Here is a 25403-nt window from a genome sequence, read left to right on the forward strand (position 1 = left end):
TATTGTTTTGAATAGTCATTAGCATGCCTGTTCTTTCTGTAATTTTCTAGATATATTTAACTCCTTTCTACAATCTTGAAGAACGAAGTAACTAGAAAGAATTCAATAACTAAAGATGGCACACTATTTGTTTCAGTGAATAGGTTTTCAATAATAAATATGCTCTGATAAACATATTTTTCTCTTGAATTCAGGACATTAAGATAGCTAAATCAAACTATTAAGAGAAAATACATTTAAGTGAATTCCAATTTCCACATAGATGCATTTGAGACAGAAAAAGAATAAGACCTTCAATAACACAATTCCCTAATTGTCCATTACTAACATAAAAATGTGAAGAATGAAGAATCTAATAAAAGCCTATCAAGTTATGCCATTGCTTAAATAAGCTTGGGTAGACATAGGACATACTTGTGAGCAAGGAAGCAAAAAAGGAAGGTTTGATAGAATCTAAGCAAAAATCATATAGTGTTAAGGCTTATGGCAAATCAACATGTTTCTTTAAGAAGAGAACAAAAAGCAGATAATACAGAACAAATTGATTTTTTTAAGGTCAAGGTTTTCTTGTTATCGACCAGGGATGTGTTTTTGTTTTGTTTTGTTTTTAATCAATCCTCTGTACTATTTGTTCAAAATTGCCAATATCTGGGAAAAATGTGCGCTCAGAGTGCAATCTGACCTACACCCCTAAGGTCTGATATTTCATGTAAAAATCTTGGATGTTATCAACATAATGTCAATTAAGAATTTGAAGGAGATTGAACTTGGAAAGAAATACTTTCCTATGTGATAAACACCAACAGAATCTTGATCTTCCTCATCTGTTTAATCTCTAAAGCACTACAGAGTGTTTTTATATTCTTGCAGCAGGTGGAGTTCAGCTAGGATGTGTTACACTGAAAGATATTACCAGCAGAACAGTTGAAAATATGATTAATAATACCACAAAATGCCTTTTCAGGTTTACTAGTGAATACCTGCTGCAATGTAATTTCATTACTCATAAAAATATATTGCATTTATCTAATCATAATTAGGAAAGCATGTGATACTCCATTATCTTTGATGTACTTGTTTATTGGCCTGTTAACTAAATTCTTAATGTGGCTTGTGGTAGTGTGAATTGATGGGGTTCACTGCTGTCTATCTGCATATGATCAAGTGATGTTGGCTGGAAAGATAACTCTTGTTTGCTCTTGCTGTAATAAAAGACTGTTTTTATAATCAGGCTGCATAAATGTAGCCAGAGATACTTCTTTTTTTTCTAAGCTGTTAAAATAAATACAGGTTTTCTGGATGGAAAAAGTTATTGTGTGACCCATTTTTTTGATATTTTGCATTATGTTTCTTTGTCTCTTTCTTTCTCTTCCAAAATAAATAAATAAAAAGGATTGTGAGAAATGCAGAAGCCAATAGTCAGTTGCTGAATCCTGGACTTTGGCTAGCTGGCTGTGTGTGATCTTAAGTATCTACCCTGAGACTCTCTTTGTACCACAGCAGAGCCTTATTAAACTTTTTAGACTTCTCAGATTGATGTTTGTGGAGTGAATAGTTGTCACAAGCCCCTCAAAAAAGGGAGAGTAACAAGTGCTGTGCTGTGTATGGTGATCATCAGAGGCTGGAGTCTTGTGCAAGGCAGAACGAATTCTGTCCTGTCACAAGTCTACTTTTGCCACTTCACATTTGAAATGCAGTGCTTTTATTGATAGAGTATTCTGAGAATTTATATTCTCTTTCTCAAACTTGAGGTCAGCAAACTGCACTAGATTTCTGACTTCTTCAACTTTTATAGGAAAGCATTATTACATTTCCTTTTTCTCTTGCAGAACTGCCTGAAGAGAAAGAGAAAGTGAAGAAAGCAGCAGATCATTGTCGTCAGATCCTTAACCACGTGAACCAGGCAGTCAAAGAGTCTGAGAACAAGCAGGTAGGAGGTGAATGGAGTGATCATCAAGGCTTGGGGAGAAGAGAGTTGAAGGGCAGCAAGCTGTTTAAGACACCTGGAGTCTCTGTAGTAGTGACTTCATATTGTGCTTAAGAATGTTTTGTGGCACAAATATTCCTGTAAGAGGAAGAATCCCAGGCATTTGGGAATGTGTGGAAGTATTCATGACTGCCTGCACTCTGATGCTAGTGACTGTTGCTAATCAAAGTCACCATCTTCATTGCATTTTCTGCAGCATTTGGAAGACTATCAGCGTCGTCTTGACCTGTCCTACTTGAAGCAGTCTGAGGATCCCATGATGGATGAGTTCAGGGTAAGTGACAACATTGAAGCAAGCTCTTATGTAAATCATGATTGCAGCCCTGTTCAGTTTGTGGCTCTTTCTGCTACAGTCTTCTGATGCACAATCAAATGGTCTTTGGAGATAAATATTTCTATACAAAAATTAAAACCATTAGTCTCAGAAATTTGAGTTTTCCTGAGGATGTCTGGGGATGTAACAACTTGGTTCTGCACATTGAAGTGTTGATGAAGCTTGTAAGTTCTGTGAAACAAATTTTAATGGTCTGCAAGCTAATGCACATCTGTATCACATAAGAGAGAGCTGGTGGATGATTAATCTTCTTATCGCTATATGTCTCACATGATCGCATGTCCTAGGTGTGCTGTTGGAACTGGGGAGGCCTCGGAGAGCCATGAGGGGTAGCGATTCAGTTGGCTTTAAAAGAAGAGCTTGTACACAGGCTGATTTGTATGGGAGATCCACAGATGTAGCCAAATAATCTTAAGTTCAGTGCTAAAAGTACTGTGCTTCAGGGCCCTGTAAATTCTTGCAGTTATGTTAGTGAAGCTGGTTATTTGCTGTCAGCATCCTTGCAGCAGGACTAACTTTATGAAATTTTCACGTTTCAAGTGAATGATGAGCACCAATAGGCGCTTGCAACTTGAAACAAATCTTTTCTTTCTTCTTTCACACGTGTTCCAAATAGGTAGCTTCCACACAAGGACTCTTCTCCCTTTGCTTCTACACCTTTGTACTGATTTGGTACTTTATCCCCAGTTCCTGATTTTTGCCACTGTCTGTTCCTGTGTCTTGTATAGATTCTCTGTTGTTTATTTATCACTCTCCTATCTTCTCCAAAGTCAGAAGAAATTTTTATATGAAGACTCCTCTATAAAACTGTATCATTTAGCCTTCCACAAATAAACTTGCCCGCATTTAGTTAGGAAATGAAGAACTTACTGGCAGTTATGAAATCTTGCTGTCATTGATTGTAGACTCTGTGAGTTGGAAGGAATGACTTGTGAAAATTGTCACTTGTGCTTGCCTGCAGATCTAAATGTCACAAGCACTGGAATGACTGAAGAATCCATTGACATTATAAAGTCCATCAGATCATTGGAATGATTTGTATATCAGTATATCATTTGTAGGCACACTTGACTTGCAAATTGAGTGCTGAAGCATTAACCAGTTGTAATACTAGAACTGCAAACTTTATATGGGATATTGGAAAAACTCCTCCTAGAAATCAGATGACATCCTAATGTCTTAGTAGCTTGATTTAGTAGGAAAGTTCTCCACCTTGTGACCCCCAGCATGCACAAAAGAGCGGCGAAAGAGTGATAACAAGATTTTACAAGCATACCCTACTCCTGCTTCACATTTCTTTTTCCAGACTGGGTTTAGCTGCTCATCTCGAAACTGGAGTGCCTATCCTAGCCTTCCCTCTGACATTCCCATGCTTTACTATTACTTGCTTCCACAGAGATTTCATAGTGCTACTTTTTTTCTTCCCCATGGTGACAGAACTTGGATCTAACAAAGAGAAAAATGCTTCATGAAGGACCTCTAACTTGGAAGGTTAATCGTGACAAAACTATCGGTGAGTCCTGTTCTGTCAGCTGACTTAGTTGGGTTTGTGTGTGTTTGCTGAGAACGACAGAAAGAGAAAGCAATTGTGCGGTTTGCAATTACGATTCTCACTGCCACCTATAATACTGCCTGTGTGTTTCTCAGAGCTGATTAAATTATTCTTGTCAATTCTGAAATGTGCTGGAGTATCATTAAGGCCATGCAGGGACACAGCAGTCAGTCTTGAGATGATCCGATTCCATCTGTAGCTTTCTGCTGTAGTTTTGATGAGGAAGATTTGCAAGCTTTGTCTAGAATGGCATAGCACTGATTACTGCCTCTGCATGAGTAATCAAAAATGCAGCCTTTTTCTTTCTGCAGGGGTGTGATACCAAACTATGAGGCTTTAACTCATTCTGCGTTCTTTTGCACTCTGTGCAGACCTCTACACTCTGCTTCTAGAGGACATTCTGGTGCTGTTGCAGAAACAAGATGATAAACTGGTATTGAAGTGTCACAGTAAAATCTTGGCATCGACAGCTGATAGTAAACACACCTTCAGTCCTATCATCAAATTGAACACCGTTCTGGTTCGTCAGGTGGCAACAGGTCAGTGTAACCAATTGAAAAAGCAAAAGAGGAAGCCAAAAATTAAGATTAGATCAGTTGAGGATAGATGTTTTTGTATAGAGTTCCAGAGTAGAACATGGAAAAATGCGTAGGCTTAATTCTTGGTTGTCCAACATCTTGCTTTGTATGTATTAGCTGTTTAACTTCTTTGCATCAGTAATAAGCATGGCGTGAGTTTTAAATAGACTTCTAAATTAAAAGTACTCTGATTGTGCTAGATGAAAGGTACTCTAGAAATTATTAGGAGGAAAAAGAGGAGAAAAATCTGTTTCAAAATGGTTTATGCAGTAATGGCTCTTCTCTTTTAGGACTGACAGACAAATTTCCTTTGGGAATTTGGGGATAGGGATAGCAATAGGCATAGGGAAAGATCAGTGTTTGTATATTATAGCATTGGAGGGTTATCTCATGAACTCTTCTTTCATTCCTTCTCGTTGGGGTTATGCCCAATTTTCCTAATTTTCCAAAAGCTATGTGGGACAAGGCATCTAGTTAAGTTCTTCTCTCCCTGTGTTGCTTCAGATAACAAAGCTTTCTTCGTCATCTCCATGTCAGAAAATGGCGCTCATATTTATGAGCTGGTGGCACAGACTGTTTCAGAAAAGAATGTGTAAGTAATTGGTTCAGCTCCATCTGCTGCTTGATGTGTTGTACTTGAGAGATCTTTTACATCTGCTTGCCTGTAGTAACTCTGCAGGTGTCCATGAATTACCTGAGTTCCTTCTCTAAGCTTAGCTGAAAGCATAGCTCCGTTGGTCTACGTAGGAAGTATCCAAGGGTAGTCTTTCCCAACTTACAAAAGTCAGGGGAACGGTGTATGTGCATATGTTAGCGAGCATGTATGTGTATGTATATATATACACGCATATGTATTAACCGCCCCCCCATACGTACACTCAATGTTTCTATTGTTGTTGCTTGCTGTCTGGCTCACTCCAGACCCTTTTCTGACCTCAAAAATGCTTTTATTTACCCTTGCTGCCAGATAAGTAGCTGAAGTAATTCTGCATCTTCATGCAGAACCAGTTAGCTTTGCAGACTTTGATACTAGCATTGTAAGCACCCCAATGCATGAATTTGATTCCCTAGCTGAACGCTTTTTTTTTTTTTTTCTTTTTGGTAGAAATGGTTTTCTTTTAAAGTACATGCAGGGCATTGACTTATTTGTATGTCACATAGCAACTGTTCTAGTGTGTCATAAATTAAACTCTTCAGTAATACGTGAAATGTTACTTAATGCTTTCATATATATTTATATATAAAATAATTACCTCACCTGATGACTCCTGCTAAGGTCCTGTCGTTCATTTCCTTCTGCTGAAGAGTATCCTTGTGAGGTGAGCATTATGCTTCATTTGTGGCTGCAAGGTATTACTGAGGAATCGAATAGAACAGAATTTAAAAAAAAATAAATATGTTTCTGTTAGTAAGAAACGCAGTAATAATATAATAATGTTAGTTGGATTTAAGACGTGTTAAATAGAGAAGTGTTCATTATGCTTCACATCTTGCATGTTTTTATTTGATGTTTCTACTGCAGATGGCAGGACCTTATAGCTCAGATGGCAGGAACTGTAAAAATGGGGAGTACCAGAAGAGTGATTCCATTACCACAGTCAGGACCTGGCGAGTAAGTAAAAGTAGCTGGAGGAAGAAGGGCTGTTTTTTCTTTTTCCAGTACCCCTTCTTCTGCTCAAAGATTGCCAGCCAAAGTATGGATTCTCATGCAGCAGTTCAGATATATGTGACTAAAAGAATGTGTTCGTTCTTTCCTTCCTGCAGAGAAGAGCGTGAAGAAGAGGAGCAGCAGAAGCTCAAAGAGCAGCATGACATTCCTGCCAGTAGTCTACAAAGTCCAGGTAAAACAGTGGACCAGGAAATGGTATCAGTAGATTTGCTGCATGGAGTGCAAGTGTGCCAAGCCATATTCCTTGTGGCTTGGGGATCTTTTAGTAGCTGTGACATTTTTCTGCATTACAAGTCACGTAGAGAACTGATACTGAACCTCTTGGAAACATACCTCTTACTATTTCCATCTGTTTTATAAATTGCTGGGAAAGATTCTTTTTTCCCCTGGAAAGAATTGGCCTTATATGAAGCCCATGCTCAATAACTGTATTTTTTTTTTTTTTTTTTAGTGTTTTCAGAGATTTCTGTGTGAAGCAGAATTTTCTGCACTTTGTCATCACATTTCACATAGTTGTTTAATCTGGATATATGATTTCTGTTTTCTAGATAAGGATTTGGGCCTCGAGTCTCCTTTAATACTGAGTGCTCAGTCTTCTTCACCCATCATGTCTGAAAAGTCCAAGGTAGAAAGTCTTCTTGTGTCAGAAAGACAGTTTGATAAAGTGCAGCAGGCAGACCTGACACTGAAAGATTCTTCTGCATGCTATGAACACACAACCACCAGTTTGCCTTCCGTATCAGAAGGACAGTGGGCATTGGATGCATTAAGGAACTGTGAGTATCTGTGGGCAGTTATCTCATGGGGTATGATTTAGAGATAGGAATACTTAGGTCAACCATCTGAATCAATGAGCTAAAATAAAATCTGAAGCCCGTTTCTATTAAATACCAATTCTCTCCGTGCTGTAAATTAAAGCATAGGAAACCAAAACGTGAATCCATTTATGCTTCTCCTCCTTATAGGATTCAAAGTGCTTTTCTAATTCTGAATGCTGTACAAGTGTTCTTGGTACTCGTTTTTAAAGAGCAGTGATGAGTTAATCTTAGTCTGCGGGGTGTGTAAAGATAGTATTAGTGACCTAGCTTCTCGTGACTGTTCAGACTTAAAAGAGCAGCCCTCTAACAGCAGCAGTGGGTCACTCAGATTTTGACAAGAGCCTTCCACTTAGATGAGTGACTGTTCTGTTGTGTGAAATCATAGCTTATCTTGGGTGGTACATGAGCATTATATGGTGAGAATGAACAGTGTTCTTATGCTCTTGACAGTATCATATTTTTATTTTGAACAATGTGTCCTTATTATGAAGTGTTTGGTTGGGATAATTTGAGAGCTAAAGGAATGTGGGTTGAAGTTCAAACAAGCATAAATTTGCATGAAATTTTCAGGAAAACGTGTCTTCAAATTTTTTGATCTGTCATTTCAAAGTTGAGTGGAATATTCTCAATATACTTGTTTCTCAGGTGGGAATCCCCTATTATGGCCATAGTTCTTAGCTCATTTGAGGACATCAGTAGAACCTGGGCACTCATCTGTACTCCAACTCACTTGCAGGATAATTTTATTAGATGATTTCTCTGTTTTTCCCTAAGCAAGATGGAACTTGTACTGACATGTTTGCTCTTACTCATAAGGTGAAATACAGACTAAGGCTTCAGACCTTATTTATTTTTATCCCTGTTTTTCCTAGCAAGAGCAATGAGAGGGCTAGCTGCTGTGAGATAAAGCTTTTTGAGAAGGTGGTCTTTATGTCTAGTTTAATCGCTGTTAGGGAGGTTATGGTCTGTGAAGCCTTGTGAACGTTCTCTCTGCTTGCAGTGGGCTTGCTGAAACAATTGTTGGTACAGCAACTTGGCTTTTCCGAGAAGGGGACCTTTGAAGGCCGGCAGCGCTTTCCTAGGTTTAGAACCGTTTCTCAAGAAGCCCAAACAGAGAGTGGAAGTGAGCCTGGACTACAGCACTCTGACAATAACAAACTTCACCAGCCTGGAACAGACAGAACACTTCCGAGAACCGGAACTAATGAGTCCACAGCTAGTTATGGCCTCCGGACTTCATCTGAATCGCCAGCTTCAGGGGATGCCATGCAGCTGGTTATGAGAGACCCCAGATCAAGTAGTAACTTAGCAATAGACCGCATGAGTATGAATCTGGAGATTTCAACTGCAGAGCTGGAAGGGGTGGGTGCTGATGATAGTGGGGAGCATTTTTTTGACGCTCGAGAAGCTCACAGTGATGAAAATCCATCTGAAAGTGAACTAATGGAAAGGAAGGAGGAAGAGGATGTACAAATACGGATCTCAGGTGAGCATATTTCATTCACTCACTGGATGATAGTCCAGCCAGATTCAGTATTAGAGACTTGAGTTCCATTTTAAATAGAAGATACTAAACAAAATCACAGTATGTTTTCCTCTCTTGCTCATACGGTACAGGACACTTCAAGTTAACTCTCAGACCTTGACAGTCATTTTTAGCCCTGAAAAGGGCTTTGCAAACATGTACCTAATGAATTCTCTATTTTATGAAAGGAGAAGCTGACATACTATGGGGTTAATACACTGTGACAAACTGTAATTACAGAGGCAGGGACACAATGCAAGCTCTTGATTGCGGTTGGCACTGGACCCCTTTATCTCCCAACTGACTGTTGGGACCTGTAGGAAAAAGGTTTTCCCTGAAGGCAAAGCATTTCCTTAGCCTGTATGCACCAAGCCCCCATGACTCATGCTATTTTGTAGATACTGCGTTGGCTTCTCCTGATCAAGCTTCAGAAAAGAAATTTACGGTTTAGCTTTGCACTGTTAATTGTCTCCTGTGACCTTACTCCAGTCTGAAGCTCTTAAAGGCTTATTATTTTTTTTATTTCCATTATTATTACTACATATGGTATATTTGGCAGTTACCTGAGCAGCATCTCAAAGGAGGTTGCAGAGCTAGCCTTCAAGAAGGCTGTAGAGCTGTTAACCCAGCAGAAAACTAGCTCTAAGACAGCAGCTGTGAGCACTTTCATGGGACTTTGCGCACTTTGTGTTAGGAAAGTCCTGTGATTTTGGTCAGTTGACATGGTGACACTCCACTAAATTTAGCACACAAGTTGAGGTTTATCCTCATGCACGTTGTAGTAGAAGTAGCTACTAGTAGGTAGATTCTATGTGACTATTAGTCTTGAAATCTTTTATTCATAAATACGCTTTTATTTAAAAATTGGATTCTATCAATGTGAATAAGCCAGTTTGTGACTGTCTGAATGCTGTCTTCAATTACATATTGGAGATCATTTGTCTTTCCCTGAATTACTGAGACATTTCAAATTATTAAAACTGCACCAACAACTTGAAGCATCTAATTTATTTGTCACCTCTTACGCTGTTTTCTTTCTTAACTGTGCAGGGACATCCAAATTAGGTTGACCTGTTTTTAGTCAGTTCTGACTCCGCATGCTAGCTTTGCTGTAATACTGTAGAGAAATTATTTAATATAATCCTATTGCTAGGTGCAGGTTGTGAAAGCATTTCTATCTATAATTGCTTTATCTTTTAACATATCATCAGCAAGCTAAATTTTAAAGCTAACCCATCTTAAAAGCATCCTCACTACCGTAGCTGGTTAGTAGAGGTTAGATATCTAGCAGTCTGATTTGTCAGGTACCATTATTGCAAGTGCAGGATTTTCAGATGTTATAATAGAAACACAGATTTTGGAAAACAGGAAGGTAGGTGATTTAGCTTATCTAATCATGTGATTCTCAAACTGCAGTCCAAAAACCAGCCATGATCTCTGAAGCCCAATTCAGAACCAAACTAGTCTGATCTGATATAATCACTGTTCTGCATAGTGTTCATAAATGCTTTTTCTTATCCGTTTTAAAATATCTAAGGAGATGGACCTCTCACCACTTATCTTTCTTAAAGTCTGCTTAAACTATCTACAGTCCAGTGGTTCTTGGCGATTATTGAGCTGGAGGTGTTAGTAAAAAGCTGTTCTCTTAACAGGAAATTATTTGATCCTTGATGGATATGGAACAGTGCAGGAGAGCTCCACAGATGAGGAGGTATCGTCTCTAGTTCTCCAGTGCACTGCAGGTGGCCGCACCTCTTTGGACTCTGCACAGCAGCAGCCACTTTCCCCACGGGACACCCAGTCGGATGGAGGAAGCTCCCCGTTTACTGAGGAGATGATGGGCTCACGCTGGGCGGGAGTGGAAGAGTCCTGCTCATTTGTAGCAAGCCCTCACTTCTCTATAGAGTCACGTGTGCAGATGATGCAATATATTCAGAAGATAGAGGATGACCTTGAAAAGTTAAAGGTATAGTATATTTCCACTTGCAGTATCAGGGCTTTCATTTTGCTTAGGTTTTGTTTTAGAACAGAGCCTGAACATAATTTTGAGCGGGAAGAAAGGCAGCCATGCCTTTTTTTGTCTTTGGCTCTTATCACTGGAAACTTTTGAAGCAGAAACTTTGTGCTGGTTTGCTTGCGTTAAGTTGTGGGTTACAAGAGGCAAGTAGTTCTGCCAGAGCTAGTGGGTCTGCATATTGCTTTGATTTGAATTTGGAGAGATTACTAAAGGAGAGTACAAAATTGATGCAAGTCTGCAACAGTGGAGTTTTGAAGGGGCTACTGGCCTAAGGAATATGAATTTCTGACATAAAAAGACTTATCAAATCTGTTGCATACTGCTTCTAGTGTCAAATGAAGGTGCTAAGTTGCAGCAGACCAATATCAAGCTTTAGTCTCACTGTATGATTTTTTGTATGTGATGAGAATTCCCTATGCATAATAGTGATTGCTGTAGAAGGTTTATAGCATCTTGATGTACGAGACATACCAACATGTTAAGTCAGTAGCCAGCCTTTAATTTCACTGAAATCTGAAAAGAAAGTGGAATATTGCATGCAAATGGAAGGCCTGATAAAGATGCTGATAAAGGAGTTGAGATCCATCGTGGGTCACTGTGCAACACAGGCGATTCCAGTCCACTCACCTGCAGTGAAACCTCTCTTTTCCCATTTGATGCCCCCTTTGTTCAGTTGGTAAATAGAGAAAGAGCCACTTGAGTTTTGGGGTTGTTTTTGTTTTTTAGGAGGTTGAGGAAGACTACACCATTCTCCGACGCCAAGGGCTGGCTGGATCAGCCTCCATGGGAGAGCACTCAGGTACGCAACCAGACTGTCTATAATCAATAGCATATACCACGTTAGTTTCAGACGTTAAACAAAGAGCACAAAGTCAATTATTAATGTTCCTCACGCACACAAAAAAGGTTTCACCTACTTCAGCAGCTCTCACAGGGCTGAGACCACGCTGATTCCAGAAAAGGTCAGTTGAATCCATTGAGACTCACATGTTCAGAGGAGCTTGTTCCTTCCTCTGAAAAGGTTGTTTGCAACCTATCTCACCTTTACCTGCCAAAGACCTATATCTTGGGATTTACCACTTCTCTTTCAAAGAAGGCTAGATTGATGTAAAGTCCCAAAGGAAGATTTTTGAACATGTAAAATGATTACAATCTTCTTTTCTTTCTCTGGGGTGTCTCTGATGCTGTGTAAAGTGGTTGCCCTGGGTCCTTTAAATTGGCCTTAGGCATCCTAGAGATGTAATTGCTGGAATTACTAACAAAGGTCTTAAGGTTAAATGGGTGTGCTGTCTCTCACATAACACGCTCTCTCTGCTAGTGATAGTGTTTAGAAATGATAGGCATTCATCTCTCATTGTACCCCCTCTCTCTCACCAACTTTTTTTCTTTTTTTTTTTTCCCTCCTTCAGACAAGAGCTAGTCATGTTTCCAGGAGCGGCCGAAGATTGGATGAAGAGTATCAGGACACAGCACCCACTGTCTTCCTTGTGGACTCTGAGACAAGAGAGTTTGGACCATCCGAACGTGAACCATACTCTAGCAAAGTGGGCACGGGGTGCTTTTCCTTTGGGGCATCTGCACTATCTTGTCAGTGAGGGAGTCTATTCTATTCTGCTCCTCTCCTTGCTACCAGAAATTCATTTTTCAGAACGGAAGAACCAAACCAAATGTACAGAGCTTTGGGTGTAGGATATAAAAATGTATTTAGACATTTAAAAAAAAAAATCAATGTATTTATTTGACTTCATTCCGTGTATCAAAAGCACATTTTAATTTTTTAATCTGCCTTTTTTGTTCTATTTTAATTGGGTAGTGACAGTTCTAGCCCTCTGCATATAGTACACCCTGCCTGCCACTGCTCCTGAACCAAAGGTCAGGTCAGAGGGGAGAGGGTGCGCCTATGTGCAAGTGTACCTTTTCTTCACTGGACTGGACTCTGCACTCCCTGCTGGCAATCAAACTGCCATGCGAAGAGCTACTTATGAAGGTGTTAGGAAGACTTGTGGCTGGAACTATCTGTATTCAACAGTTGCATGGGAACTGCTCATGACACCACATGTCTAACAAGAACTTTCCATGCACTAAATAGCCAGGCACTTCAGGTGGGCAAATTTTCTTTTTCCCCTCTCCCGTTAGGGGTCTCTTTTGTTGACATGCAAGATTAGACTGGGAGAGGAGAAAGATAGGTTTAATTTTTTTCTTGACTTTGTTGGCTTTGATCATTGTCTCCTTTGTAAAATGATAAAAAATACTTCGACCTGCAGCACTTTTGTAACTCTTCTCTGGATCAAAAAGAAAAAATGCAAACCCAGAAGTGTTTCAAAGATGTGGGGCAGATCTGCCCCGATTCACTACTGAATGAATAAGGGCTGCCATTTGAGTTAGCCACAGGTACTGCTGATTATAGGGCCAGTAAGTTTTAGTACCTGAAAGTATGTCTTGCTGAGGGCTTGGGGTGGGCTTGGGGTTTTTTTTGGGGGGGGCAGGGTTGGGTTGGGTTTCGGTTTGTGTTTTTGTTTTTTTTTTTTTTTAAAGTGATTTGTGCCAATGTGTTCTCACTGAAACAGAGACGTGCAAAACAAAGAAGGCTGACACAGCTCTCTAGTATTTCCTTAGGCCTGTTCTAATGGGTTTTGCTGTTGGAATTCCTTCCAGTCTGGGAACAAGGTGGTAATTAGCAGGCTACAGCAGAGCTAACACTGGACAGCCTAAGCTGGCTGTGCCTCTGCTCTGAAGCTGGTCCTAAGACAGGCCCTTTCTGCTTGGCGTAGGGTGGTTCAAGCTGTCCCCGGTATCACAGACACCGTGAATACAACTGCTAGTGCAAAGTGTGTAAGGTGGTCTTTTTTGCACCCTCTTCCCAAGTTTTAAACTATTTAATGAACCCAAACTGAACTGCATGCCAAGCCTGTAAATCCCATTAACGTGTCAGAACTGCTATAGCATTGTTTGCATCACTGCATGCATCAGAAGTGCTGAGAATCTGTCTTTGGTCAGCTTAAAAATCCCTGCTCTTTTAAAACAAACATTTTCTCTTTAGCTGCTGGCAAGAAATCAGATCTGTCCTTTGTCTGCTCACGTAGGAAAAAAACAGTTCTTGTTCCTCCCATTAGAAATATGCAAGGGATAAGTTCATGTAAAGATCAACAGAGGTTGAGCAGAGACGATTTTGGCCTGATGTGAAAGTTGGAGCCATGAGCCCTTACAGAGTAGGGGGTACAGTAGTTGGTCTTGTTTCAAGAGCCCATTGCACAAAATATCATTTGTCACCAGCGGAGCATTACACTGCCAACACAAGCCAAAGTGTTCTCTTCCAGGCTGCCAGGAGCTTCCTCTTGGGACCCACTAAGGCCTGTCCTGTTGCACCTGTATGAGTATACTGTCAGTATTAGCTTCTTACTTCCAGTTTTACATGGGTGGGATCTCCCCTCCTCACCTTCAGCCAGACGGTTCCTTTGGTTATAAACATCTAGACTTCCTCTGATAAGCCCCCAAACTAGAACGCTGCCTCATGCTGATGTGGCATCTTTTACCTGATCCTGCCAGAAAGAGAACTGGGCTATAGCCAGACTTGGTGTTTAAGGCCCTTCTTCCCTTGAATAAAAGGACCCTTGTTCTCCCCCTGAAATCCCCTTCATCAGTCGGCATGTTGCTTGCCTGGGTCAGCGCACTCCAGAAACACGAGTGGTTATTGTGACCATTGCTGTCTAAAAGCTTTCCAGCAGGCTTCCATGGTTGATTTGAAATTACCACTGAACTCTATTAGAGAGAGCTTAGTCTAGCTTTTCAAGACTATGCTGGAAGACCAGGAAAGATGGGACCTGTGGAGGCCTGGTTGCTTAATACTCTTTCCTTGTGACTGAAGACAAACTCCTTGGTTCTCTGGTTTTCTACAAGTTGCATGAACTTCAAGGTTCATGGTGAGCAACATACTGCACGAGAAGTATGTAGCTGTTCAGATGGGCCATGGGGGAGCAGTCTGCCCCTGCTGCCTCTGACTTGTTCACCTTTGCATAAGCATTTTGTAACATCATCTCTAATGGATGTAGCAGCAGTGAAAAAGCTGGGAATGCAGAGTATTGGTGTTGCCATGTCATCTTTACGTTTCTGCCTGTGGAGCTGCTGGAGTGGAATTTTCCCCACTGTCCCCTAATGCTACCTTGGACACAATCCACTGGGAGGTCAGGTGCAATTCTGTCCCTGTCACGTCTCAAGATGTATAAGGGGACAGATCCACACTTTGTACCAGGCTAATGATGATGGCAGAGAAGCCTTCGTGCTGAATGGAAGGAACAGTCTACAGAGCAGGAAACTGCAGGGAGCTTTAAGGAATGTTAGAGAAGACCAAGCCATCTGAACCCAGTTTTATGGGCAATACGACTGAGACACTGTGCTCTGTCCTGTTCGGTTTTTGTTTCAGCTGGCCGCCTTACGCTACATTGATCTTCCTCACAAATAGGGCATTACTCCTCTAGAAAAATAATGGTGGGGTCAGGGATCCAATATCTTCTGAGAGCAGTAACCTGAAATAACAGGGGTTTCCTTTTTCCTCTCTAGCACATCTACTGTATGGCAGACCTCAGGCCACGTCTTGCTGCGTGGAAGGAGCTGGAACTCAAATGCACTATTCAGGATTCTCACTTTTTTTCTCCCTGTTTAAGCCATAAGATCACCCCTTTTTAAAATTCCAGTTTCCAGTGTAAGGAAGCATTTTAATTTTCCCCTGGTTGGTGATTGATTGTACATTCCCTTATTCAAACTGGATAGCAGAGCAGGACAACGTTCTCTGGTTTGTTTGCCCCACCAGCCCCTCCTCCCCAATGTTTTGTTGGGGCTTGTTTATTGTTTGTTTTTTTTTTTTTTTCCCCCTCAAATGCAAGATGAGCAAGGGCTTCTTATCTTGGGAGCAAAGATGTAGTGTAGCAAGCATTCTTTCATATCCTCCTGAGAAGTGATTTCTCTTCTGCTGTTACGGGACATAGTTCACAGACAAGCGAAAAAGTCAGATGGGTACTTTCTGGAAAGGGGAATTTCCTCCTTCTGTAGAAGGGTAGAAGAGCAAGTGCTAAGCTGGTCTGTGATCACTCTGGTTTCTTGAACATGCCTTGACTGTAAGGAGGGGAGATTTCTTTAACATCCTATAGGTGGGATCAGAAAGACGGATGAGGAATGTAAACCTCAAGAGCTAAGGCATCTAGATGGTTTTGGTCAGCTTTCAGACAGCACTATGCCTATTTCCAGTGTTTTCATAAAACTTAGATGTTCTGATTTATAGATACTGTCCCTGTTACTAGAAGGGGGGTCTGATGCTCCAGCAGCTGGCCCTTGATTATAATCTCAGTGCTTGATGGTATCTGGTATTGTTTTCTCCCTCTGTTCCCCAAAGAAATCCCTTCATTCCTTCCCCGTCCCCCAAAGGTGCCAACTGACAAGCAGATGTACTGCAAAAGGGATACTGCAGCCAAAACACTGCTGTTTTATTTTGAATTAAGTCTTGTGGAGCTCTCTTCATACTAGAATATTTTTATTTTCTTTGTACAACATACAATCATGTACTCTTAACAGAGATTTACTTTAAAGAGAAGAAAAAAAATCTGGAAGTATTCTTTAAAAAAATACACAAAAATCTTTATTAATAATCCTGTATTTTTACTGATCATGTTTGAATGTCTAAAAAGACTTTATTGTTCTAATTATCCAGATGTATGTTTGTAAAATAGCTCTTTTATGACTTAGCTGATAAGGTTGTATGTTTCTGGAATTAAATATTGGTCACTTAAAAAAAAAAATCTGTTTTCAGGATTTGGGAAATAGAAAATTTAAGCGTTTCAAATATCATTAAATAAGCTTAAAGGAAATAAGTTTTGTCTGCTGGATTTTTTTGGAGATTGTTTTGCTGTAATTGCCTGGAGCGTTTGGCAGGACAAACCGTCTTGATCAGCAAAGGACGCTTTCATTTGGTACAAATGACCTTTCAGAATCTGTTGCTGTTGCGAATGTGGGACCCCCAGTTCTCCCAGTTAACGCAATTGTTATTGATCAGGCGCTGTTCCTTGAGGAGGCAGCGCGAGCCTCCTGCCCTCCTGTGCCGAGCTCTCCTGTGGGCACTGCCTGCGCCCAGCTGACGGGTAAAGTGAGCCAAAATGCTGCTTTGTCTGGTCGAGGTAAAAGGGTCCTGTGCTTCCAAACAGTGACTGTTTCCCCGCCTGCTCTGCTGTCTCCTGCTAGTTTCAGAGGAAATGCTGGGGCCACTTGAGCAACTTTGGTTTGAGTTTCTGAGTTCACTCTAACCATCCGTATCGCATCCCTGTGCTAACCTCCTGAATAAACAGCGCGAGAAAGGGATGTTTCTGGACTGGTCCATCTCTGCTTAAAGAGCTGCTCCTAGCAGTGTATCTCATTTTGTGTGTTTGCTCCAAAGGAGATCCAAGAGGATCCTTTAAAAAAGAAAAACACCCACGGGAAGAAAAAAACACACAAAAACCTACTGAATCTCAAGAAATTTTAACCGAGTCTTAAAAATTCTGACATCGAAGGCACCATGTTCAGACTTTCACAGATGCTTAAGCACCCTGACTGAATTCCTGCTGGTCAGAGCGAGTTAGTGAATATCTAGTCCTTTTCTAAAGTCAAACGTGCCTCCTGAAAGAACTAAAGTTCCAGATCAGTAAGTAATCAATGCTTCTGTGCCCATTGTATTCTGGACTTGTACTACTTTGCTTCTCGGTGTTGATCTCAACAGCAGTCTTGGATGAAGGCTATAACCTAACAGAGGTGTCTGCGTATGGTATGTAATATAATGGGTACCACGCTAAACCAGGGCAAAAGAAATAAAAAAAAAAAAATAACAGCAGAAGAGCGTGTGTTTGGGAGCTGCCTTTTAAAGGATGGTGGTATTTGGTTCCTTGCCAAGTGCAGTCTTTATTGTACAGGGAAGAATGCCCCTGTGTCTTCCCTTTAGTGTTGACAAGTAAGGAGGAACTGGCACAAAACACCAACCACAAGAAAGCAAACAAATCTGCCGCTTGATCTAAGCTGCGAGTGATACTCCAGGACGTGCCCCACGGTAAGTGACGCCTTGGTTGAGTTTCGTGCAGCTTGTTGCGCGCCTGTGGCCGTTCTGTTTGTTTCTGCAATTGTCTGCTGTAATTTGGGAGTGGAACCTGGCCCTTTGTAGTGAATTTCCTACTCGGGTGCAGCACCCACTGGTGCGTTCACTGGAATGCCTTTTGTTTCCTGATATTTCACTTGTCTCGTCACTAACAGCAATTTAATGAACACTTTAAAAAGTCCAACATGGCTGTTACCATTAATGCTTTGGCTCTTCTGATCATGTTTGACAATTAAATCCGAGCGGTGAGTTTCTCTTGCTATTTCAAGTCAGTTTTGTGTTCCCATGCTCCAGCACTTTACCTGCTATAGGGGTTGCTTTTAAGTTTCTAGCATTGTACTTTTAAATCCAACCAGAATCGTTATCCAATGAAATGAAATAAGTTGATTTTATTAACTTATAAGCTTATTATTCTTATTTTTTAAATGGAATCTGTCTTGGCAGTTAGGACCTGTCAGTATGTAGCCTTTCAACATGATACTAAGCTTGCAAATTTTTATCGTTTAAGTCTTGCTGGACTAATTTTTCCCCTGAAGCGTAACTGCAAGTGTTTTCTGTTCAACTAAAAGGCTGCAGCTTTATATCAAATGATAGCCAGAGCCCATTGGGGTTAAACCATTGTTTGCTTGTGTTCTGTAAAGTGAATCTTCTTCCTTCTATGTGTCTTTTGGTTTTAAACTTCACACCTTTTGAAGAAGTTTGGTTTCTTCCAGCAAGTTCTTTTTGAGACTCTGGAGTGTTCACAAAGACGGTGCATATGTGTGAAGTGATGTGTGCAGCAGAACAAGACGCTTGTTTTTCGTCTCTAGACCGCTCTGTTTTACCGAGTTAAGAGTTTCTAGAAGATGAAACTTCATCCTTGTGCTTGGCGGCCCTTGAGGGATGGGGCGCCTGTGGGGCCGGTCCCACCACAGAAGCTGTAATATGCTGCTTTGTGTAGCAGTGCACGGCAGCACTTGAGGCTTTTTATTTCCATTCTTTTGCTGGATATTTTTCCCTCCACTAGGATCAAATAGAAATTTGAAAGAGAAGTGAAATTGAAACTTGCTGTTGAGGGAAGTTGCAAATTTTTTAATAGGGAACATCTGTGCTGAGAGTTTTGTGCCAAGGCCTCCGTTTTGTTGTATTATCTGCAGAGGATGCTTTACATGAATCCCTGTCATTTAGTGATATTTCTATCTTTAGCTTTTGACTTCCCTGGAAAGTGATGCACTCACATTTCTGATAGACAAGCTGATAAAAGTGAATAAAAAAGAGGCACCATAACAGAAAACAAACCAAATCAAGTATATTTCTGAATGTCGAGTCCTGTTTTTTTTTCTTTTTTTTTCTTTCCCCTTCTGCAGTATGTATGTGTAGCTCCTTGAGAGATTACTTTATTATAATTGGTAATCTGAGCTCTATTATGCTTTCCTAATGATGCTGTTCGTGTTTTGCCTATTTAAATGTTATTTTATATATTCCCTTTACTGCGCTGCTGTAAATAAATGATTCAAAATAAACAGCTCAGAAAAATCTGAGCTTTGTGTCTTCTGCAGCCTGTGCCCTTGAATCCCAGCTAGTGATGGGAGAGAACCGTACTGCATCTTTTCAGGGCTCTTTCACATACACCATGATGGAATTAATCTCTCCTTGCTGCCTGCCAGAGATAGGGAAGGGAGACACAAGAGAGGATTCAAGGAGTCTTATTTCAGATGTGTTTGTGTTCTTTCTGGGTCGTGTTATTTGAAGTGTTGTGGTCGTGCAGCATAGCTCCCAGAAGCGTGGACGTGGTGGGTAATATCGCAGACGTCATCTGTGAATATATCGTACATGGTAGTGCCTGGCAGTTCTAGCTGGGACCGAGGACTTCACTGTGCCACCGACTTTACGAGACCAATTTCTGGGCCAGAGAGCTTGGAGTCGAAGTTGCAGCATCTTTTGGGATCCTGAGATGCAACAGTGCTGCCTTTGTAATGCAGCTGCTGTGCCGTTCATCTGCCAGGCTTTTTTGTGAAGTCTCCTAGTCTTTACCTCAGTCTGGGGATATTCACCCTGAGGTATTTGCTGCCGCTGCTCGCACACCCAGTGATTCCAGGGTCTTTTTGAGCAATTAGGGTGGCAGTTCTATCCACCCACCACTCCAAATGGCAAAAAATGACTATTCGTTCCAGGAAATGTCTTTTGGCAAGGGTGGCCTTGGTATTTGCTGAAGACTCTATAAATTGCCCTTTCTTTTTATCAACTGGTCAAGGGATTTCAGATTATTGTTGTTGTTGTTTTTCTTCTCCCAAAATATTGATGAAGGTTGGCATAAAATGGAAGTTGTCCAGCCCCTGGCATGTATTCTTTGCCAGTTGGTCCGATCGTCGTGAGGGTACATGTACCACCAGAGAAATGGGCCCAGGCAGGGCACAGCTCACACGAAGTGAAAGCTCAGATGCCTTTGCTTTGAGTGTGATCCAACATTTAGACGGTAAGCGCGTGAGTGTAATGCTACGGCATGGGATTGATATCTAGCACATGGCTGCATTAAGGTGTTGGCTTCACAAATCTGCAAAACTTTTTATACACCTGTGATTTAAAAAGGAGGGCCAGGGTTGCTCCTGAAGGAGAGGCTCAGGCAGCCAAAACTTTTGATACGACTTTCAGCTTGACACTGGAAAGCTCGGGGTGGTGCTGCCCGCAAAGCGCAAGGTGCAACAGAGTAGGAAAATATTCCTGCTGCTGTGCGAGAGACTTCAGGGCCATCCTGCAGAGCTGGACGTGCTGCAAGCTGGTTTCCAGCCCCATCAACTGCCTTGACCACTTCTTGAAAAACAGGTCTGGGAGAAGGGGGTTCCTTGCTGAGGTGGCTGTGCAGATCCCTCCTGCATTTCTCCACGTCCAATAAACGGACAGGGCTTCCTTCTGCTCCTGCAGTCACTGAGCATCTCTTTCTCCCCAGATGGGAGTTTACAGCTGCAAATCATCAGTCGGGCTTTTGGCAGAATGAAATGCCCAAAATACCTCTGCCGCTTTCTTGCACTAGTTTGTTTGTTTCCAGATGTCTGCAGCTTATTCAGCTTGAAGTATTTTCCCTGATCAATATTTTAACCTTCTTGTTGATATTTACTCAGTGCTGCTAAATAAACTGTATTAAGTGGAGCTCCATGGATGGGAGAGTAAATCTACATTTCTATCAGCTCTCTGGAGGTTTTGCAATAATTCATGTTATCTGAGGATATTGTTGTGCTAGGATATTAATGAGCACATCTTCCTTCCTTCTGTCTCTTGAAGCTTCAATTCAGATCCCACTTCTGGTGCTAAAACAACACCTCAGTTCTGAATTGGCATGGAAAGGAGAAAGCTTTGTGTTGGCCTCTCGTCAGCTCCAGTTTGAAAGAAGACTTTCTCTTCCGTTTTATAAAGATGTAGTTGATATAACTCCATCTGCTTCCCTTTGACCTTTGTGATGAGAAGGAAATTAAACCCTTCTCTGTGGGTCTTCATTGCATTTTTAAATCCTGCTGGAGGTTTCTGCTCCTCCTACTTCTACCCTCTCCTTTTAAACCTCCAAAGTCTAATTAGACAGCACTGAGCAGAAGAGATGCCCTCCCTTTTCTCCAGCAGTTCTGGTGTTTGTTTACTATTCAACACAAGAACTTGATTATAGAACTGCCTACTCGATGTTCTGCTGTGCATGCCCTTTATCTGGTATTTCACCTCCAAATAATGACTTTTTTTAGCTTTTTTTTTTCTTTTTTTCTTTTGGTAACTTCTGTCCTGGAAGAAACGGGTTCACAATGTTTTGAAAGCCCCTCTGACACATTCATCATCATCGTTTTGGTGGATGCATGCAGTAGAAGTCAAATAGCCTCAATTGTATCTTATATTGAACTCATCCTTTTTCCTCTGCAATTTCTTTATTCTGCTGTAATAAAACCAACCCTGTCACTGCTGAGCTATTGCTCATCTGTCTCTCTCCATAAGATGGGCTCTGCGTCTGGTCTGGAGTTGGCAAAAAGAAAATGCCTACGGGAGGCAGGACAGTATCAGTCCACCTTAGAAACAGACAAACAACAAAAAAACAACCCCAACCCAGAAGCGTTTCTTCTATGCTGCTCATGTTGTTGCAGGTGGCAGCTGCGGCACACCTGCAATGGCCGTGACTGTGGGTGTCCCCTGTCAGTCACACACGCAGGAGGGCTCATAGTAGCGTTGCAGAATTAGCAAAGGAGCAGGGAAAGACTCCAGTCTTGGCTTCCCTTTCTTCTTAGTAAACCAGATCCTCCGATCCTGCACCAAAGTCTGCATCCAAGGTGTGTTCTGGGATGGCCGTCTTGCTTCAGCTGCCCCTCTGGGACTCTGCTCTGCACTTGGAATACGCTTAAGAGACGTGGGCTTGGATTCTCAGCAGGTCTAAGTCTTGCTGTTCGGGTGACGCACGCCATCCTGGGCCTGAGCCTTTGGCTCCCCTGCCTTCCTTTCTTAACTCTCCAGGCAAGTATTAGTGCTGGAGAATATCGTGCACCATGTCAATGAGAAAAATCACAACAGGATGCTCAGGGCTCCGCTCAGAAAAGCGTTCCCTGGCTCGAGACAGCCTGGTGTGTGGACTGGCCAGCCCTGAGAGACAAGCGAGTCCGGGCATCTACAGTTCCTTTGGTAGCTGGAGAGATAAAAGGTGGCCTTGCAACTCTGCACGCCATTTCCCTGAAGACAGGAGGCTTTATGGATTGGTGGGGATTTCAAGGCAGACTCATTTGCCCCGGCGTGAGTCACAGCCCGAGCAGAGGCCCCAGGGCTGGAGTTCCCGAGATCCATTGCAGAGACGGGGAAGGGCAATGCTCCTGCCGGGTTCGGAGGTGTGTCAGCCGGTGTCAGAGCCAGAGCAGTCGAACCGGCATCTGCTCCTCTCCGGCTGTGCCCTTAGTCCTTGGACCAACCTGCTGCTGAGAGCTCTGAAGTCAGTTTCACTCTTCATTACTCCCTTTTCTTAATTATTTCTCACCTGAAGTGTCTTAATCTTCTGCTTTCACCACATTTCAAAGAGAGGTGGGTTGGGGTTTTTTTTTTGGTTGGATTTTTTTTTGCCTTGCTTTTTAAATGACTGCTTTTATTTTTCTCTAGTGTGTGAATGGAATACAGACAGGAGAAAACATCCTTTGATGGCAGTAATTACAAGGAAGAGAACACCAAAAAGCAAGGAAAACTAAGATGCAAGAGAAGATAAACACTTTGCAAAGAATCAGTTTGGTATTTATTATTGTCTGGAGAGGACAGATCTTCTCGTGAAAGGGCAGGGCTGGGACTAAAGGTGGTCTGGGTTTAGTTCTGAGATTTGCTACGCAAGCCGTGTGACCTTACTGAAATTGTGTCATTGGCCCAGCCCTCTGTTTTCCATCTCCAAAACGGCAAGGCACACGCTCTTTTGAGCCGTATTTAAATGCTCTTATCTTCCAGGATTGTCTCCCTGTGTGTACAGCACCTCTTCTGACAGGGTATGTAACCAAGCTCTTTTGGAAGCACTAACTATATGTATATATTTGTGAGATGAAATGGTAGGTAATGGAATGGGTTGCTTTCAAAGTCAGGGATAAGCAGACGTGTAAGGATGGGGGCGGTTAACGGGTAAGATATGGCCTAGAAAGGACCTGAGACTGCGTGACCCAGCTGTTGGTTGGAGCCTAACAGTGCTAGCTAAGAATTGCCACCAACGGGGGCATATTGCTGCGTTTCAAGCAAAAATGATTGCTGTGATTGTGGCAGTAGCCGTCTGAAGGTATCGCAACACCAGTGCGGCAGCAGGGCCCCCCCACCTCTGGGAAAGAGGGCTGTAAGGCAAGCCCTCTCCCACCCGGAGCGCCTGGGAAATCTGCGTTCCTGGCTGCACAGCAAGAGTAACGAAATGCCGGTGGTGGCCTCCACGTCTCTTATTTCTTACAGCCTGGATCCTGCGTTTCACTGCCGTGAGCGATCCGGCAGGGGCACATTCCGTGAGAAGCTTCACGTGCAGCAGGGAGGGAGTTCTGCAAGATGGGGTGCGGACCAGCCTCCTCAGATGGGATTACGAGTTATCTCCCTAAATTTTGCATCGGGATCGCAGATGCCGTTTCTGACTTCAGCTCTTTTAAATTCACACACATTTTCGTTTGCATCAAAAAGAAAGCAAACAAACTGTTCCGCAAAATGTTCCTTATTTATCTAACTCATCCTACTAACTTCTTTGAGCCATCTAAATATATATATATAATTAGATGGGCTTTTTTATGTAACTACCACAAGATAGTTATTCCGCTAACCGATTCCTTCAAAGCTGTTCTTATCTATAAAATTATCTAATTTGGACATTTTCTATTACCAATAGAAAGTTGTTATGAACCTGAAGAAAAAATCTGGCACGTATATAATAGATTCCTTCTTTTATATTTCAATCAAATGAGAAGTCTTGCCTTTTGCAATGTCTTTTATCCCTAGAAATCTCCCAGTACTTCATGCATTTGACTGACTCTTTTTTGCAGTGGTACTGTTACTTACTCTTCTGCTGAAATATAGCCACCTATGAAGATAAATGTAGCAGTTGTTTAAATGATTCACGGCTCAACTTCACGTCAGTTTGAGATCAGAGCCCCTCTTAGTGCAACTGAAAGGGAAAAGATAATTTAATTGCTTAGATATATAATACGCCATGAGGTAAGCAGTGTGATTACTGATGGTGGCTATTTCCCCCAGGTGTTTGCATCGGTAGACGTTAGATGATTCCATGGAACAAACAGCCTGTTGATTGTGCAAACAGGGGCAGAGTGATCCCTGTGCATCACTGCAGGCTTTCTTACACCCTGCCTGGGCACAGCTGGTAAAGCTGCTGCTGGGGAGAGCACGTTTTGGTCTGGCTTGAGCCAGACCTGGGACCATTAGCTCATTTTCTAAGACCATCTGATTTCCTCCCTTAAGGGCTGACCTGAGGGAGCACCTTAGCAGTGACTCCCAGAGAAGGAGCTCAGGGCTGCCCGGTGCCGCGGGCACCAGCGCTCTGCCCTCGACATGCCGGAGGGTCGTTTGCCTCTGAGCCCTCGCGCCAGGCGCCGTCTCTCTGGCTTTCTGAAGTATCGGTGTTTCTGTGCCCCGAGTGTAAGTGGGATCCCAAACCCTCCCTAAGCTTTGTATTTATAGTCTTACAACAACAATAGTTCCTTCCACAAACAGGATTTTCTAGGTCATCAAACTCCCTTGCTTTTGCAGGCAACTGTGTCAGATAACCTCATTCATAAAATGACCAAACTCTATTTTAAAACTAGTTGGATGGCTTCCCTCCTCCTCCTCTCCCCCACACGCTTTGTATCAGAAGGCAGTTTCGAAACCTCTCTCTTATGGTTAGAATCCTTTTTATTTCCAAACCAAACTGGATTTATTTGCAGACAGCTTCTACCCCGTTTGTTCCCTTGCTCAATTATTTCAAGCACAAAGATCCCAAAAGGTTTTAAATAAAACACAACTGCCTCAGAAACTGGAGAGAGCAAATGAAATTGGAAATAATTGGAATCCAGCTATCTGTGCTCAAACTTCGTCGTGGGACTTGCAAACCTGCTCTGCCCGGACTCAGACAGGAGCAGAAAGCACCGCTCCCCGCAGCACCGAGCTGCGGCCCAGAGCCTCGTGAATCTAGACCTTGCGGGCCACAATCATGAGTTAAAAGCCAAATGCAGCCCGGGCATAGGGAAGTGCTCTTCTATTCTGAGAATAATAAATGCTTGGAACGGCCTGTTGGGCAGGGTCACTGGTGTAAAGGCACAGGGATCATTCACAAAGCGATTGACTTGTAGCTGTTGTCCTAAGGGAAATGATGTGTAA

General features: G+C 42.1%; 1 protein-coding gene across 5 annotated transcripts in view; it reads left to right on the forward strand.

The window, feature by feature from the left end:
- Window positions 1–16331, forward strand: part of ARHGEF12 (Rho guanine nucleotide exchange factor 12) — an 80153-nt gene extending 63822 nt beyond the window's left edge. For 4 of the 5 annotated variants that reach the window (XM_063355029.1, XM_063355030.1, XM_063355031.1 and 1 more), the window contains 12 exons: window positions 1830–1930; window positions 2184–2261; window positions 3759–3834; window positions 4245–4412; window positions 4956–5043; window positions 5974–6063; window positions 6216–6292; window positions 6669–6896; window positions 7939–8424; window positions 10116–10429; window positions 11207–11279; window positions 11890–12743. In XM_063355029.1, the coding sequence (XP_063211099.1) occupies window positions 1830–1930; window positions 2184–2261; window positions 3759–3834; window positions 4245–4412; window positions 4956–5043; window positions 5974–6063; window positions 6216–6292; window positions 6669–6896; window positions 7939–8424; window positions 10116–10429; window positions 11207–11279; window positions 11890–11900 (1790 nt within the window). In that variant the 3' untranslated portion in view covers window positions 11901–12743. Of the gene's footprint in view, window positions 1–1829; window positions 1931–2183; window positions 2262–3758; window positions 3835–4244; window positions 4413–4955; window positions 5044–5973; window positions 6064–6215; window positions 6293–6668; window positions 6897–7938; window positions 8425–10115; window positions 10430–11206; window positions 11280–11889; window positions 12744–15037 lie in introns of those variants that run through there. The other variant, XR_010073617.1, reaches the window with a different exon arrangement.
- The last annotated feature ends 9072 nt before the right edge of the window (window positions 16332–25403 follow it).

The sequence above is a fragment of the Chroicocephalus ridibundus genome, chromosome 18 (assembly GCF_963924245.1).
Source record: "Chroicocephalus ridibundus chromosome 18, bChrRid1.1, whole genome shotgun sequence".
NCBI lineage: Eukaryota > Metazoa > Chordata > Aves > Charadriiformes > Laridae > Chroicocephalus > Chroicocephalus ridibundus.